Source organism: Anabrus simplex, chromosome 1 (genome assembly GCF_040414725.1).
Source record: "Anabrus simplex isolate iqAnaSimp1 chromosome 1, ASM4041472v1, whole genome shotgun sequence".
NCBI lineage: Eukaryota > Metazoa > Arthropoda > Insecta > Orthoptera > Tettigoniidae > Anabrus > Anabrus simplex.
Window position 1 is genome coordinate 317710487 of NC_090265.1, and position 19500 is coordinate 317729986.

The 19500-nt window shown below is 40.4% G+C and overlaps 1 protein-coding gene across 1 annotated transcript in view; it reads left to right on the plus strand.

Annotated features, from left to right (window-relative positions):
• The window catches only part of Sos (Son of sevenless), a 765665-nt gene that overhangs the window by 67825 nt on the left and 678340 nt on the right, over nucleotides 1-19500 (plus strand). The window contains exon 4 of the mRNA XM_067134824.2: nucleotides 12315-12395. Within this exon, the coding sequence (XP_066990925.2) occupies nucleotides 12315-12395 (81 nt within the window). The remainder of the gene's footprint in view (nucleotides 1-12314; nucleotides 12396-19500) is intronic.

Here is a 19500-nt window from a genome sequence, read left to right on the forward strand (position 1 = left end):
ATAAACATATACAACAGGAAAATCTCCTTCACTCTCAACAATAGCTATAAAGACCAACGGTAAATTGCATTTTAAATATTGTGCAGAGACGTGAAAGCATGATCTTGAACATGATATAACTTCTTCATTTAACCCAATTTTTTACACAAGGTGTTACATTAAACAATACACATCTTACGAGGAGATGAAAACAGGGACGAATATAGAAACAAATGAGTCGTTGAGAAAGCAAAAGTTATACATATTAAAAATAACCTTAACCACACATCTTGCAGTGTGCACACATTTCTGAAGAGCCAGTAGGTAGGAAAAAGTAAGGTGAAACCTTAAGAGTTCTTCTGAGAAGAGTTCATCATTTTTTCTATGTTCCGGCTAACTAATGAAGACTCCCTTGAGTTCCTGATAAACATACACAACAGGAAATTCTCCTTCACTCTCAACAATAGCTATAAAGACCAACGGTAACTTGTATTTTAAATACTGTGCAGAGACGTGAAAGCATGATCTTGAACATGATATAACTTCTTCATTTAACCACCTTTGAGAGTCTCTCTCTATATTACATAGCTTCATTAACACCACCATTCTGTAGATGCACAAAATAATCTTGTATCTTCACAGGAATATAAAATTGGTATTAAGGAATACGTTTTCTGAGAGTTTGGAGGTTGACTGTGCCAGTATTTGTGGTGTATTGTTGCAGCGTTACGTGTAGGGTGGGGGCAGGTTTCTATGATGTTTATTGCGGGACATAAGGCGGTAAAGCTATGGCGCGAGATGAAGAGGAACAGAGCGTGTTGGATAGGTTAGGTCTGGGGAGCGGCCATTGTTGGATTAGGAGGGGAGAGGGGAGGAGCGGTAGGGGAGGAGGAGTGGAAGGAGGGGAAATATGGAGGGTGATGTGGTGAAAGTGTGTGGCGTGACAAAGTATTATGCATAATGTGAAAGACAGATCTGTTTTTCGGGATATTCATGTTTTTGAAAAATTCAATGAGAAAGTCGAATAGGATCTTTGGTTTCTCTGAGATATCGTTTAAGTTTAGGTTGGGATTGAAATATTGGTCTAAATGAATGTAGAGGTTTTCAGTGACGTCTAGGAAAGAACCTTTGTTTAGAATATCTAGTACCTCAAGATCTTGATTTATTTCAGTAAAGTTGTGCTTAAATTCTTTTATATGTAGGCCGACCACGGAAAAACGGTTGTGTTTTATGGCATTGACATGTTCTGCATATCTGATTTTAAAGCTGCGTCCTGTTTGCCCTAGGTAAGAACTTTTGCAGTCTTGGCAAGAAAACCTATATACACCTGATTTAGAAAAAGGACTACTTTTATTTATTGATGAAGAGTTGTGTAGGATCTCTGTGCTTCTATTGTTAGTACGAAAGGCTATTCTAACGTTGTGTTTTTTAAGAACGTTAGTGACGTTGTAAATTTCTTTATTGAAGGTAAATGTGGAAAACATGGCAGTGCTAGTATTGTCTTTTATTAGGGTGGTTTTTGGGCGGTGTCTGAATTTATTGATGATTCTTTCAATAAAGGATTCATTATATCCATTAAATTTTGCTATAGAGCGAATGGTGTTCAGTTCTTTATTTAAGTTTTTTCTGGACATCGGAATTTTGAATGCTCGGTCCACTAAGCTATTATATGTAGCCGCTTTGTGTGTTTGGGGATGTAGTGAGTCATTTCTTATAGTAGTGGCCGTTTGAGTGGGCTTTCTATAGATACTATATGTGAATGAAGAGGGGTGCCTATTGATTGTTAGGTCTAGGAAGTTGATGGAGTTGTTTATCTCTGATTCTAAGGTAAATTTAATGTCATGATCAATGTTATTAAGGTTTTTGAGGGTGGATGGTGCGTCTATGGAGCGTTCATCTAGGATTATAAATGTGTCATCTATGTACCTAGCCCAGAATTGGATATTAGCAAATTTGATGTTATTGTCGATGGCGGTGTGCTCTAGGAAATCAAGGTAGATCTCTGCTAAAATTCCTGAGGCTGGTGAACCCATAGCCAAACCATCTTGTTTGTAAATGATCTTATCGAATGTGAAATAGTTATTGTTAATTAGTAATCTTAATATGGTCATAAAGTCTTGAACTTCTAGTTTACTTAGTTGATTGTTAGCAAGTAAGTTCTTTTCAATGATCGGGAATAATGAGTTGGTTTTTATACTGGGATACATGTTGACTATATCAAAGGAGTGCATTGAATGATATGGTTGTTATGTCACATTTTTTTAACAATTTTTTGAAATTGTGAAATAAATCCTCTTGAAGCTACATAATCAGCAGATAGCTTCTCGAATCAGCTGGTAACTTATTGTCTGAAATCACTCCTATATGAATCCCATGACTTTTTTCAAGCTCTCCATCCAGCCTTCACTTGCAGTAGAATTATAATTTTCTCCTTCCAATTTCTTACTTAAAATAAGTGTATTTTATTTGATACCAGGTCTAGACAATGGATTTCCTCTTTTTCCTTCCTACTAAAACCACACCCACAAAGCTTGATCTAACAGTCCAGATTTAGGCTTTTTTCTTGCTTTGTCCTTCTTCCTTAAATACAGCCATTGTATAAGTTTGTCTTTAACCCCTCAGCGTCGCAGCCATTTAAAGAGCTTCCTACCCCGCGGCCGGATGAGATTTCAACTACGCGCGACTGAAATACATTGATTCACTTACAACGTTACTACAATTATAAGAGTAGCCCGATATTCACGAAACTTGGAATTCCTTATGACAGAACTAAGTACGTGCAGATAATTACATAATTGTTTCACATTTCCTTAGTAATTTAGTTCCGAGTGATAGAGTTCGAAGCACTCTTCGAGACAGGGACCCAAGTCACACTCCTGGCAGCAGTACACTGATGTCTTCTTTTCGTCGTGTTTTTAACACACGATACAACGTCTCTGAGGTTTGGATTTCTCACTCTTCAGTGCTAATTTCCTGATAAAATGTCCTTTCTGCAACCTTGGAACTGTATTATCTGATGCGCGCCGGCCCTGAATATTTCTTTCCCCGCCCGAGCGAGCGTATTTTGTAAACAAACCTTTCACCAGCTGCTCCGATAAGGTACCCCTAATTGCTCAATATTTGTCTCTGTGACATGTGTGAATATTATTAGAGAAGTTAGGAATCATAATTCACTGTTGAAAACTTCCCTTTGACATGTATAATTATCAGTAGTCTCCTACACGAAATTTCCAAGTACTGTTTCCTCCTCATCGTCACTCTCATCATTTACCACTGCTACATCATTTATTTCATTATCAGTGCTGCTAATACTGTCATTACTACTTCCGACTAAACGTTCATCTGAATTATACAATATTCCAAGCACGTTACTGTCAGTCAAACCACGGCTGAGCGCGGCGCGCCACACGGACTGATAAAGCTGCAGCGAGACTGAAAGCAGCAGGACGAAACTGAATGAGGGGAATAACACTTACTGTATGCGAAACAAATCAACTCGATACATATTTCAGATGAAAGGTCGAGACATAGTCTTTCAAGCGAGATATGTACCATGAACAACTGGCTCTCGTATCGTATGACAGAAAGCAGCACTTGCTGTTGCCTACACAGAGCGCTCGTGGAGAGTTACGAAAATATTACGAGCTGAGAAATAAAGACGAATATAATAAATGAACCGCACTCCCAATGTACAAATAAAGCAAAGAATATCACGCGAAAAGACAAACTTCTCAGATCATCATTTCTTTATTTTCTTCTGTGGGAAAGAATGAAACAAACAGATTTTTTTAAAAGCAGAAATTAGTGCTCAGACTTACATGACAAATAATTAACCTTGCAAAAACAACTACATTATAACGATTTTAAATTCTTATTTACAACACTGATAAACCTGAAAATGTCTTCTTGGAAACAAAACAATTTGCATATCAATAACTACAAAACTCTTCGCGCTATAGTCGTAAATGTGAAACCATGTATGGGTCTATACGACGTATAGAGGTCGGCGGCTACGGAAGAAAAGAGGGTCTATACCACGTATAGAGGTCGACGCTGAGGGGTTAATCATAATAATGCCCACAGAAACTTCATTGACAGTTTTTAGTAGGGACTCGCGTTTGTCTAGTCTGTCAGGCAATTTTAACTTCTCCTAAAGCCAGTGTAACGTTTTTGCGCTTTTTGATTGCTATAATGTGATGAGTCTGCAAACAGAAAGCAAATTTTTACTGTAAGACTGTTAGCTTATCAAGAAACATTGCTTTAATGAAAAACGCTCACTAAGGATCGGAATGCACCATTTAGTCAGTTATCACTAGCTAACTGACTCAATGCTGTGTTATGTACGAGGGCGGATCCAATATAAATGGGAATTATTTATAAAAATTTATTGCATCAACCAATAAAATATACATATAGAGATCACTTTTCTACATAGTGTCCTGCCTTTGATACACATTTTCTCCTACGGATTGGTAAGTTTATGATGCCGTCCTGATAGAAAAAAGAGGGACATGTGTGGAGCCAGTTGCACACGAACTGTTCTACACTTGCATCATCATCGAACCGCTGGCCTAGGTTTTGTTTAAGTGGTCCAAACAAATGGTAGTCGCAGGACAATAAATCTGGACTGTATGAGGGTGTTCCAGAGGTGTCTAGTGAATTTCCTTCAGTTTTCTCCGCGTTAAAGCGGCAGTATGTGGTTGTGCATTGTCATGGAGAAGAACGATGTTTTGGATCGGTTGCCGGCGTCGCCTGTTGCGATACACAGCTTTTGCTTCATCCAAAAGGCTAAACGCTTGCAGAGTCCCAGAAAACGGTTGCAAGCACCTTTCCTGCAGATGGGTATGTTTTGTCCTTGACTGGACCTGTTTCATCTCTTCGCCGCCACTTCATGCTTGCTTGCTTGCTTGCTTGCTTTGACTCTGGGATGTAATGATGCACCCAAGTTTCATCACAGGTCACAATACAACTCAAGAAATCCTCTCCTTTCTCCTCGTAGCCATGCAGGGGTCTCTGACATACTTCCTGGCATAAAGTTTTGTTCCTGGTTTAGGAGACGAGAAATCCACCTGGCAGACAATTTTATGAAATGGAGTTCATCTTGGGTGATGGTTTGAACACTTCCGTAACTTATTCCTGTCACTAAAACAATTTGCGAAATTTTTATTCACTGATCTTCACCAGTAATGTCATGAATGGCAACAGTGTTGTCTGCATTGATGCTTGTCCACGGTCTCCTTTCATGTGGTTAATTTTCCACAGCTTCTCTTCCTGCCATATTTTTTAGCCCACTCATACATTTAAGTCTGCGAAAGTGTTTCTTCCCCAAACTGTGCGCAGAGCCGTCTCAAAATTTCAGAAGGTTTGGTGCCCTCTTTTGCAAAAATTTGATAATGATGCATTGCACAACAGACGTGTGCACCTCTTGCTCACTCATGGTGTACAGAAGCAGCCCAGCTCTCCATCGTTTGCGCACGCAAATCCCTTCTCCAGACACCGCCACCAACATCCTGGCAAAGCCCCGACTCAGAATTATTACTAACAGCAGCGGTACATTCAAATTCCCATTTAAATTTGATCTGCCTTCGTATAACTTTTCAAGTGTTGACATACGTACAATGTACATAGATGTCTGGACCTACATCTAGCTGGGCTGAGTGGCTCAGACGGTCAAGGCGCTGGACTTGCGACCCTAACTGGGCAGCTTAAATCCTGGCTCAGTCCAGGGGTATTTGAAGGTGCTTAAACACGTCAGCCTCATGTTGGTAGATTTACTAGCATATAACAGAACTGCTGCATGAAAAAATTCTGGCACCTTGGCATCTCCGAAAACTGCCAAAAGAAGTTAGTTGCACGTAAAAAACAATATTATTATTATCATATTTATTATTGTTGGTATTATTATAGGACCTGCATCAGTGTAAGATTATGCAGAGAATTGAACCATCGAACGTTGGGCATTTTAAGCTGATCTGCTCAACCTTTGTCCTATTACTGTTACACAGTGAGTGCAAAATGGAATACTTCATACCTTTATCTGATTATTCTTCTACTACCGCTTTTGTGGGGTCGCGGGTGCGAACTGCTTTGCACATGTGAATTTGGCCCTGTTTTATGGCTGGATGCCCTTCCTGACACCAGCCCTGTGGAGAGGGATCAAATCACTATTGCATTTTCTGTGGTGGTTGGTAGTGTGGTGTGTTGTCTGAATCTGAAGAAGAAAGTTTTGGGACAAATACAAACACCCAGTCCCAGAGCCAAAAGAATTACTCAGATGTGATAAAAATCCCGACCCGGCTGGGAATCGAACCCAGGACCCTCTGAACCGGAGGCCTCAACGCTGACCATTCAGCCAAGGAGTCAGACCTGTATCTAATTACTACCTCTGTTGCGTAACGGTTAGTGTGATTAGCTGCCGTCCTCAGGGGCCCGGGTTCGATTCCCGGTACTGCCAGAAATTTAAGAATGGCAGGAGGGCTGGTATGTGATTGAAATGGTACATGCAGCTCAGCTTCATTGGGGGTGTGCCTGAAAAGAGCTGCACCACCTCTGGATGAGGACACGAGTTACCTTTACCAAATAAATAAAGAAAAGTACATAAATATTTATTCCTAGCATTTCTTTCTCCTATGTTTTTACATTCTTGTCTAGTGAAAATGAATGGCATATGGCTTTTAGTGCCGGGAGATCCCAGGACGGGTTCGGCACGCCAGGCGCAGCTCTTTTGATTTGACGCCTGTAGGCGATCTGCGCATCGTGATGAGGATGAAATTATGATGAAGACAACACATACACCAGCCCCTGTGCCAGCGAAATGAACCAATGATGGTTAAAATTCCCGACCCTGCCGGGAATCGAACCCGGGATCCCTGTGACCAAAGGCCAGCACGCTAACCCTTTAGCCATGGAGCCAGACTCTTGTCTAGTGCTAATGCTAGACTGAACAACCCATCACATCATCTTACTCTGACGCAAGTGTAATAGACTAATATACCTTGGACACAATATTCTTTAACCATGGGTAAATATTTATTATTATTATTATTATTATTATTATTATTATTATTATTATTATTATTATTATATATAATTCGCTGGGACCATCAAGGACCACGTTAAGTCTTGTTGCATTTGACACTGAACTTGGCCTTCTTTAGAGCCCAAATTTCCCTCATTCTTTGTGAGTGGGCCTGCTTACGCTCCTCTGTCCAAGGGGCACCGTGTCTTCTCTTCGGTTGCTCGTCTCGGTTTAGCCCGTTCGTCAATATTTTCTTGCGGAAGAGATCTCTGTTAAGGGCGTCTTCAGCTAAGATATGTAGCATTTGCAGGTCTTCTTTGGTATTTCTAAACCAGGGAATCGTGGTTTTGGGGTTTGAATCAAAAAAGTGAAAGATTTCTTTAGTTGACTTTCTTCCGTCCATTCTTTTCAGATGACCGTAAAATCGTGCCGGTCTTTTTCTGATTATGTCGGTAATTTTCTCTATTTTGCTGTAGACTTCCTTGTTGGATCTCTTTTGATGGATTCCATTTCTGTACTTTGATCCCAAGATTCCTCTCACAATTTGCGTTCTCTTTTCTCCAGTTCTTCAAGGAGTCCTTTGTTGGCATTTAGAGACAGGGTTTCGGCTGCATATAGAACTACTGGCTTCAGAACTGTTTCACAGTGACGTATCTTGGTGTTTTGGGAAAGGCATTTTTTTTGTTGTAGGTTGTGCGGGATGTTTGGTAGGCTATTTCCAGTTTGCGTACTCGCTCCTGAAGTGCTTCATTGTCCAGTCCATTTTTCATGATCATCTCACCCAGGTATTTGAATTTGTCTACTCGGGTGATGTCCCCGTATTTGGTATGGAGTTTTGGTGGAGCCTCTTTGATGTTAGTCATTACTTCCGTTTTCTCAAACGATATCTGCAAACCAGTTTGTTCAGCAATTTCCTTTAAAATTTCAACTTGAGCTCTAGCAGTTTCTATATCATTTGAGAGAACAGCAATATCATCGGCAAATGCTAAGCAGTCTGTTGCGATCCCCTTGGATTTGGTTCCTATTCTCAATGGACTGTAGTTGGTTTCCTGTAATCTCACCCGCCAGGTTCTGATGATCTTTTCAAGAACACAGTTGAAGAGTATCGGGGATAGCCCATCACCTTGTCGGACTCCTGTTTTGATGTCAAAGGAATGCGAGAGATATCCGTGGAACTTCACCTTGGATTTTGTATCGGTCATGGTGGCTCTAATTAATGCCAGCAGTTTCAAATCAACTCCGAATTCATTTAAGATGTTTAGCAGGACTTCCCGGTCAATGGAGTCGTATGCTTTCTTAAAGTCCACAAAGACTGACACATACTGCTTGGACCTTAGTGTACAATACTGATGATCGTTTTGAGATTTTGGATTTGTTCAGCTGTTGAGCGACCTTTTCTGAACCCTCCTTGGTATTCACCTATTTGATGTTCGACTTGTGTTTCCAAACGCTCCAGGATGGCAAGTGATAGAATTTTGTAAGTCACGGGTAGCAAAGATACTCCTTTGTAGTTGTTGATGTTCTTCATGCTGCCTTTTTTGTGTAATAGATGGATCAAAGCTATTTTCCAATCTTCGGGTAGGGTCTCCTTGTTCCAAATTTCTTCTATTTGCTTTTGCAAGATATCAAGTGATTCCTCTGGGGCATATTTCCATAGTTCTGCTACTACTGAGTCTTCCCCCGGCGCTTTGTTATTTTTGAGACGGGCAATGTGGCGCTTGATTTCATCTCTGTCGGGTGGTCTGGAATCTGGGTACCTGAGTAAGGGTTCCTTGGTCTCAATGGCGCTTTGCGGTTTAGAGCAATTAAGTAAATTCTTGAAGTAATCTGCCAGAATGCTGCAATTTTCTTCATTTGACGTCACCAGTGTGCCGTCCTTTCGCTCAAAGCATAGAGACGGTGGTTTATAGCCAGTGAGTTTGCGTTTGAAGGCTCTGTAGTACTCTCTGCTTTCATTCTTCCTAAAGTTTTGTTCTATCTTTTCAATGAGAGATTTTTCGTATTTACGTTTCTCAGTTCTGAACACCCTAGCTGCTTGGGCACGTTGGGTTTTGTAGGTTTCCCAATCATTTTCTGATTTCGTAGAGTAGTACTGTTTCCACGCATTGAGTCTGTCTTGGAGGACTGATTCGCAGATACCATTCCACCAGGCACGCTTTTTGCTTCTCTTGATTTCTGCAACGTCTTTGGCGGCCTCAACAAGGAGACTTTTGGCGTTGTTAAAGTCACAGTCATTTGGTCTAGCCTTCTCCTGGAACTCCTCGACCCTTTGCCGAAGTTTATCATTGTCAAAGTGTGTGATCTGTTTGTTGTCTTCCTTGTGTTTGCGGGAATTGGTTTGAATTTGATAAGAGACATATAATGATCTGAGGCCACATTGATGCCTTTCTTTACCTTGACATTCATAATCTCAGGGCTGTTTCTCCTGGAGATTGCAACATGATCAATTTGGAACTCTCCGAGAGTTTGGACGGGAGAACGCCAAGTCATTTGCTTTCTGGGTAGATGGCGAAAGTGGGTCGACATGACCTGCAGGTTGTGATTTTCGCAAATTATTATTATTATTATTATTATTATTATTGTTGTTGTTGTTGTTGTTGTTGTTGTTGTTATTATTATTATTATTATTATTATTATTACTACTACTACTACTACTACTTGTGAGGTGGGGCTACGAAGTGTTTACATCCACTTAGTATTAGCATGACGAATATTACAACAAGTGTGAGTACTCGTCGAGTTCAAGCGCGCCCCGCGAGGCAGCGCTAGAGTGGATGTGTCCAGAGTACCGATCAACTGGTCTTAGGAATGGCACCAGAGGAAACGTATTACTCTGTAACTGATAAGTATATACATTTCTTCACCCATACCAAAAAAAAAAAAAAATCTTTTAAAAAACATGAGAGATTACAATTGCAATACCATGGCAAGGTGCAATGGAAAAAAATCATACACGGAAATAAGAGCTACGAGCTTCATCACATGTTGTGAAAAGCACAGGTTACTCTAGTGTACAGGTGGTGGTGGTGATAATTGTTTTAAGAGGAAGTACAACTAGACAACCATCCTCTATATAACACTAATCAGAGAGAAAGAGTGGAAGGGGTCCTACCTTCGGAAAATGAAGGTATTGGCCAAAGGAAGACAGGGCATGAAAATGAGACGTCTCAGGCCTCCATATGTAATACCGCCGGGGTCGGAAAAAACGAGTGTTGACCAAGGTAGGTCTGATAAGATAGATGAAAGTGAGGAGCCTGACACAGGTAAGTGGAAGCAATGCTAGAACTCAGCTAAGGACCCCGTGGTCGCCAACCCACGCTCGAAAGTTCAGAGCCCCTGAGGCCCCTTTTAGTCGCCTCTTACGACATACAGGGGATACTGTGGGTGTTATTCTCTGCCCACACCCACAGTGTACATATACAGATAAATAACACATAACTCCCAGCATATTAAAACAAACAGCCATGAACTATTTATAGGTAATACTCTACTTATCAGCTCAGTTTGTCGGTTACTGGACTTTCGAAAGCTTGCGAGTAGATTTGGTGGATGTTCAAGATTGTAAATCTCGCCAGATTTCTTTCATTCTGAAGAAAAATCGGCATTTCAGATAATGATAAAGAAGTCAGGGGATTATATCCACAACATGTTGAAGACAACAGCCAACTGAAATTTTGTCTATGGAATCGATACAATCAAAACATATTTTGCCCCACATCGATTTTGAGTTCAGTTTTCCACCCATTACTTTCTCGGCCATGAAATGAATGTCATATATACTTTTCGAAGGGCGTGTTAAAAACACTTCACTGTTGCTTGAACCGTAGACTTTTATTTCGGTGACAACTGAAAATGTACTTTGATTATTGTCACTAAGAGAATGGGCTCAGGGCGAACACTTAATAAATTAATAAGAGTGATTAACAATATACCCAGCCAAATGGTACACTGCTCCCGGACGTAATTTTTATCTCACACAAGAGATAGCCACTTTTTCACTATTCACTATAAAATTATGTGATTTTACTATCAAATCATCAGAGAAATGAACTTGACAAATTCTTACGCGTTAACTCAGTATCCTTTCCTGGAGTAGCTCTGGTCCATTATTGAAATTTATTTCTATCTTTCGGTGGTGAAAAGAATCACATATCATTAATTACTCTACCATAGCCTTACTTACAGCCAGGCACAAAGCAGTATGGCATGTTGAACTATTAATTTAATCAAGCCACATAAGATACGTGCATGAAGTACACAACACACAATAAACTGAGTTTAGGAACTGAAAGAAAAGAAAATTCAACTTATTGATGGAAATATCTCGCACAGTAACGTCTGCCGCACTTTCCTATACCTGGCTTGCCGGAACTACTGGAGCACGTGTTGGACAGAATCGCTTGCAGTGCTTGCAGTGGTGGGGCAACAAACTACCATGCTATAGCGGCTGAGCCCTCACACTTGGTTCTTTTATTCATCATGGTATTATTATATACGTAGTTGTGTATGAACCTTATTTGGTATAATCATGATTGTATTGTTTGTGAGGTTATGTCATGAAACATCTGCTGTATGTATATTAATATGAGTTTATTTAATGTGAGAACACGTAATTAATAGTATATAATTTATTATTACCTGTATACATGATGTATAATCCAATGTAACATTGTGCAACACACTGTAATAAGTCCAGAACAATGCTGTGTGCGAGCAGAAGTATGTAGAAAGTTCCTTACATTGTAAGTAGGCTATTGGAGACTTCACGACATAGGACTTAAGTTTTGTGATAATTTCTTGTCTTGTTAAGCTGTGTAGACAAAATGATTGTCAGATTATTTTTTTAATTGGTTCATTTTGGTTACATCCAGAGACTATCAAATGGAATGCACCTACCGATTTTGTACTCTTTGGTCTGAGAACAGATTGTTTGAAAAAAAGGACGATGTAAATAAAGTTTTAAGATTGAGGGGAAATAACAGTCAACATCTGTGTAACTAATGAAAGGAATTCTGTTTTATAGGGTAGATTTTCAGGTTCGACATAACGTGTTCTTCCTTTACTTGAACTTCTTCTTATTTCCATGTCTTGACCCTAGGCGATTTTATTTTTATTTTTATATATTCTTGAGAGTTTTGCTGGTTATATGTTTGAAGTTCACAACAATCAGTCTCTGGTCACTGTCCATACTTTCACTTGGAGGGGCCGATGAGCCTAGCTGTTAGGCCCCTTTAAACAACAAACTTCATCATCACTTTCTCTTGGGATGACCTTCTTAATTTATTTTTAAAAATGTTTTATTCTTTTAATTTTTCAGCTTGCTGGCAACTATGTCAAGAATATCCGGCATGTGGAAATCTCCTGTCAGGACATCCAAGTGGCAATGTGTGCTGATAAGGTGAGCAGATGATTTTTTTAAACTGCTTGCTGTTATTTAGCGTGCGTGCCTTTAGGTTTTTATGGCAATGGGACTCTCCAATGTGCCAAATTTAGTGATTGTGAATTTGAAAAGTTCTATTTTGTTGACTATTTTAAGCTCAAGTGTAAGCAACTTTAGAGTCTTGCACATCTTGGAGAACTTCTCTGTGTAGCCAACATGATAATTAAATTATATCGTCTGGCTTTTCACCAAGGCACATGCAGTTTGAAGCCTGGTCAATGCTTATTAGATAGGCCTATTTGAAATGTGAAATATCATTGTGGCTCAGATTCCATATAAACCTGGATGTCCTACTGTAATCATGATATAAATGAAGCTTGTTTATTTTCTTGCTTGGGAACTTATATTGACCAGTTTAATGGTTATTGTAATCTTAATCAAGTTATTGATTGAAAGTTGAATGGGAAAGCATCTTGTCTTTGTAAAACTTCTGTAGATACCAAAGGGAGGAGTTTCTTCTTCCCTTTTTCCCGCTGAATGCATATTTTGATGGAATAAAGTAGAGAAAGAAATGGATGTCGGCAACTCTCAAATAAAATATGCGATTACGATTTGCTATCTTCTTCAGGCCTTTTTCCCAATTTATGGGGGTTGGCACTGGGTGTAGATTTTGTCCATTTTAATGCTGGATACCCTTCCTGCTGTCAACCATGTGTGAATGTATGGTGGTTGGTAGTGTGGTGTGTTGTATGTAGGTGAAGAGATGTATATTAAGTTGAACACTAAAGCTTAGTCCCTGAGTTAGAGGAATTAAACATATGCAGTTAATATTTCCTGCCCAGCATTGAACCTGGGCCGTCTGTACTGAAGGCCATTATCCTAACCAATCAGCTAAGGAGCCAGACTACTACCTTTATGAGCTCTAATATTAACTATATTAAATTTGTTTCCTTATTTGCTAGGTTTCATATATTACCGGTATGAAATATTGTGCCTTCAGCAATTGGAATAATTTATTGCATGAGGATGGTTGCCCAGTTGTACTTCCTCTTAAAACAGTAACCACCACAATCTGTTGCATACCACTGTCAAAATATTCTTTAGAGCTGAATTTCCCTGTTCGTAAATATTTACAAAGTTACAGTACTTACTGGCTTAAGTTTGCCGTAGACTAGAAGAAATTGCGTGCAAATGCATAAATAATAGTGAATATTTTGAAGAATGATTGATTTCTAACTGATTATACCTTTGAGGAGCCTCCGTGGCTCAGACGGCAGCGCATCGGCCTCTCACCGCTGGATACCGTGGTTCAAATCCCGGTCATTCCATGTGAGATTTGTGCTGGACAAAGCGGAGGCGGGACAGGTTTTTCTCCAGGTACTCCGGTTTTACCTGTCATCTCTCATTCCAGCAACACTCTCCATTCTCATTTCATAGCATCTATCATTCATTAATGTATCACTTTGGGAGTGGCGACCCCATCGTAATAATGCCCTATATATGATTCATTCATTACATCCCTGACCCGGTCAATGACTGGAAAACAGGTTGTAGGTTTTCATTTTCATATACCTTTGAAACTTGTGTTGGAAATGGTTACTTCCCTTTACATCTCAATAATTAAAATGCATAACTTACAAAATATTTAACTGGTACCTGTTAATCCAAATACATACATACATACATACATACATGCATACATACATACATACATACATACATACATACACCGATGAGCCATTGCATTATGACCCCCAACCTGGGAAAAATTAGCGCGCGTGTAGTGGGGAGAGTAATACGCGACTAGCATGGTATATATAGGGCAGTTCTACAGGCTTGTTTTAGTAGTGTCCCAGCGTCAGAATGGCGAAAAGCGATCAATCTCTCGGTGTTTGATAGATGGCAAATTGTGATGGCATGGTGTCTTGATACCAGCATCTGTGAAACAGTGCAGTTTGTGGGCTGCTCTTATTCGACTATCGTGAGCCTATATCGAAAGTGATGCAACGATGGTTAAATGATGACACATCGTCCCGTCGTGTGTCTACTGTGGCTCATTGATGCCAGGGGTCAGTGGAGGCTGTTGCACATTGTTCGGAGCGACCTTGGATCTACAGCTTGAGAGATTGTCTGCAGGTACAGCGGTGATGACCAGGCCAATGTTTTCCAGCACATGGTGCATCGAACGCTGCTGCGCATGGAACTGCGGAGTGGATGACCTAGTCATACCTAAATGCTGGTTGCACTTCACCAAAAGCAGTGCGTGAGGTGGGCATAAAATCATCACCACTGGACTTAGGATGATTGGACAAAGGATCCATATTCCTGGTTCATCACGTCAATTTCTACGTGTGTGTGTGTGCGCGCCGATTTCCATCAGAGTCTGCGGCATGTGATTGCATGGTCCAGCAGAGACAGGCTGATGGATTAGGTGTGATGATCTGGGCAATTTATTCATGGGGTACACTGGTGCCATTTATTCTGGTACACCAATACCTAACAGCTATTGGTATCTGGACGTTAATGGGAACCAAGTTCATCTGTTCATGTCAACAGTGTTCCCTTGATGGTGATGTATTCCCTGATGGTGACGGCCAATTCCAGCAGGACAATGTGCCATGCCACACTGTGGCAGTTGTGAAGAATTGGTTTGAGGAACATGATAGTGAATTACTTTTTCAGCTGTGGCCATCAAATAGCCCTGATATGAACCACATTGAACATTTGTGGTTTGACTTGGAGAAGTGGGTTCGTGCTAAATCACCACCTACTGGAGGACCTGCTGTTACGCTTGTGGTACCAGATACCCCAGAATATCTTCCGCCGCCTCGTTGAATGGATGTCTCGCTGAGTGGCCACGGTTCTGTGGGCAAACCGTAGTCTTGCATTGTATTAGGGAGGTGGTGATAATGTAATACATATTTGGTCAGAAGTTGTAGCAAAAACCAAACAAGATGCACAGTAACTACATGGGAAGGTTGGAGAAGAAAGGAAAGAGGAAGTGGTGTTGATAGCCCTCCAGTGAGAAAACTATGTGCGGAATGTGTACTAGTAATAGAAGCAGAGTGTAGTTGCCATATTAGAAAGTCGGTTGATAAAGTTCTTCATGGCCAAAGTAAGGAAATAATGTGAAAGTTGACTATATTTGAAATAGAAAAACAGTGAAGACCTGCTTATTTAATTCATCAACATGTGTCCATGGCTGCTGATATTTTCAGTGATTAGCATTAGGAGAATTTTTTATGGAAAGGGAGAGCTATTTCTGGGAGAGAAAGTCATTTATTACTCACAGTTAAAGATGACTAAGGGCCGGTTCTACCATCTGCTGATAAAGTGGCTGGCAGCTGCCCGGGAGGTAAACTATCTGGAGGTGTAAATCGGCTGGTACTTTGGCTTGCGTCCAACCACCTCCGCGCAAGCGCTAGGTAGCTACCCGGCGCTAGACACTGATATACGAAGTTGGCTAGACTGATTTTCAGCGACTTCTCGCTTTCTAGTGTGGTGCTATCTATCGTCAGATGCATGAAACTCATTTCGATTGTCTTATTTCCCTGTGCTTGCGTCTGCTGATTGTCACCAAAAAGCCTAATAAGGGGAGTCTTAAGAGTTATGGACAACGATTTATGTCAAACTTTCGTGATTTTAATCTATGATCTTCAATATCAATACTTAATTGGGATTAAAATCTCGAGATTCCTTTTTCTTACGCCAGTTATAACCTGTCGTGTAAGGCAGCGTTTTTGAAAAGTATTCTCGTAGTAGATTGGTCAAGTCGCTCGCTCCGTAATAGAAGGTACGCAGGTTTTCATCGTATTTCTAATTTACATTTTAAAATGTATTTTCGTTCCCTGCCGTTGTTCTTAACTCTCTTTTACACACTTCCATATACGTATATATACACACACACATCTTCTTTACGGACTTATTGCCTTTGAGCATTCTATCTGCAGGCTTCTGTGAATTGATTAAGTATCTCCACGATGCTCTATTTGCAACTAGTTCTGTGACCTCGTTTAGTTCCACATGCTTCCATTTATTGATAAAGCATTTCATTCTAATGTTTAACTTTATGAAGATAAAGTTGGAAGGTACTGTAAATGTAAAGAACTAATCGGGATAAATATCCGTTCATAGGAAGAGGAATTCGGGAATGGAATAGTTTCCAATTTCTTCGAAAGAATTTACAAGACGACTATGTAAACAACTAATAGGGAATCTGCTACCTGGGCGACAGTCCTATGTGCTATTAATCATAACATCACTTTCTATAAGTAGCATACATATAAAGCAATTTCCTAGTAGACGTAATATTGTGATTAAATATTTCAATGTAATATATTATTAACAAAAGAACGTATGTAAAGAAGCATACAGATTAACACAACGCTAATAATGGAAATAAAAAAGATTCGTCGTAATAAAGACTCGAACCTGCGTACCTCGTACTACGAAGTGAGCGTGTTAGCCATTATGCTACGAGAATGCTTAATGTATTTAGGATACATGCATTAAGTTATACCTCGTGTCTGAAAACTGAAAAAGTAGAAAATTAAAGCCCATTTGAAATGATTTCCAAATAGATTTTGATTTTATATCCTTTTAAAGTTTCTTTACAAAAGCTTGACGTACTTAATGTGTTCCCTAAGCTACCGATGCGAGAGGCTGGTGTGAAGGGAAGCATTAATGTTCAAGATACTGCAATACAATATCGGCCACTGTTACAGTATCATGCTTTTTTCAGTATACTAAGCTAATTTAAGTTGTATTTCACCAGAAATACAGCTAATAATGTTCAACTCTCAAAACTTGCCCGGCAGGTAAAGTCTTATCGGGCCCTCGACGTGGCCGATAAATTACACGCCAGGTAACTACGATTTATGCTGCCGATAGCGCTACCTGGGGGTGCTTGAACGGAAACATCCTTTTACGCGGAGGGCAAATTACGCGCTACTTTACCGGTAGGTGGTAGAACCGGCCCTAAGACAGAGAACTTAAACAGACTTTTTACAAGTACTTACAATCCTTAGAAATGAAGGGCAGTCGATAATCTATATGGATAAGACGTATGTTCATGCTTCGTACACTAAGGAACGCGTGGAGTGATAATCAGAACACAGGTCTTTTAGCTCCCCTTCCTGATGGCCAGCAAGGTATCATTGTTCATGCAGGGCAAGAGCAAAAAGCAAATAATCAGCCAAAAATATACAGACCAGAACTATATTCTCTGATTGTACCCAGGAAACCTCATTTTAAAATATGTAAAATTGATGATGTTCTTGATTTGTTCTAAGACTTTCACATTATCATCCGGGAAGAAAGCATGCTTTTAAGAATTAACTAGTGGACCCGTGCTGCTCTGCAGCATTCATTATAAATAGGTTAGATAACTTCTCTTAATATGCCTGTCGCAGTCATATTGTTTTGCCTGCCCTATTCAGTAGTTTAATGAACATTTAATACCGGTAATGTAGTTTATAACACTTCTTTCCATATAATCTCTGTTCTCCAACCATTCGGCCGTATCTGGATCTTAACATTTTCAAACTATCTTTTTGGTGCAACGTAGAGTTGGCCGTGGCTGAATACTGGTTCGTGTATGCAGACTACCCACTTTTTCAAGAGTTTGTCCCTGCGAGAGCGACGTCAGAATGGTGCAACACAAGGACAAACTTGGTGTGGCACACATTCCCACCACCCCTTGGAAAATGAGTCCTTCACACGGTGATCAGGCAAGAAGGGCTCATTTTACATAAGGGCAGAATCTATGTGCGCGCACAACTATAACTAGGCTTACAACCAATATTAACCTAAACATATGAGAATCAAAAGACTCCGTGGCTAAGGCGGTAGCGCGTCGGCCTCTCACCGTTGGGTTCCATGGTTCAAATCCTGGTCACTCCATGTGAGATTTGTGTTGGACAAAGCGGAGGCGGGACAGGTTTTTCTCCAGGTACTCTGATTTTCCCTGTCATCTTTCATTCCAGCAACACTCTCCAATATCATTTCATCTGACACTCATTAATCTTTGCCCCAGAGGAGCGAGACAGGCTTCGGCAGCTGGCATAATTCCTATCCTCGTCGTATCATTCCATCCCTGACTCGGTCACTGACTGGAAAATAGGTTGTAGGTTTTCTCATATGTGAATCAAAACAAAATGCGTGTAACTAAACAGAATTTACAAGTGTCTTGAAGGATTATGAGAAAGCAAGTGTTTTTTCACAAAGGTCAACATAATGCCTAAAAGAATGATGCCGTCTCCGGGTAAACACTTTTGGTCGCAGTCCATTTATTCATACGTTTATTTTTATTTTCCTTATTTCCTCCTCCTCAGGCACAGAACAGAGCTTGTTTTTCCTTTTTGTTTATTCTCACAGCTTTGAAGAGGACGTTCATTTATCCCTGAAACAGAAAAAAGTCTAAGAATGTTGTTCTATACAGCAAACTTATTCTATTTCAACTTAATGAAATCAGAATGGTACAAAATTACGAAAGAGGTAGACCAAAGAAAGGTTATGAATTCCTTAAATGGTATATTTTAACATAGACACATGTGCCTTGGACAGAACGTGGCTAGAGACGTCTTCTAGTTGGACTGTGACAGGTCCCAAAAATTCCAGGCGAGTTGGCCGTGTGGTCAGGGGCACGCGGCTGTGAGCTTGCATCCGGGAGATTAGTGGGTTCGAATCCCATTGTCGGCAGCCCTGAAGATGGTTTTCCGTGGTTTCCCATTTTCACACCAGGCAAATGTACCTTAATTAAGGCCACGGCCGCTTCCTTCCAACTCCTAGGCCTTTTCTATCCCATTGTCGTCATAAGACCTATCTGTGTCGGTGCGACGAAAAGCAACTAGTAAAAAAAGAATTCAATGATCCTTTTGGTCCAGACCATTTCCGACACAGCTTCCCGCTGTTATGGCCCGCAGCGGAACTGATGGGAAAGCTTTTTGTTAAGACCAAATCTCCAACCTGGAAAGGCACAGGCTTTCTTCCTTTGTTGTATTTCTGCACCACTCTGTCCCCGGCAGGTGTTTGGAGGCGAGTTTTCACTTTTCCTTGACATCCATGTGACGGGAAGGTCCAGAAAGATACTCGATATTCCACTTCAAAGTGGAGTGGGTCGTTC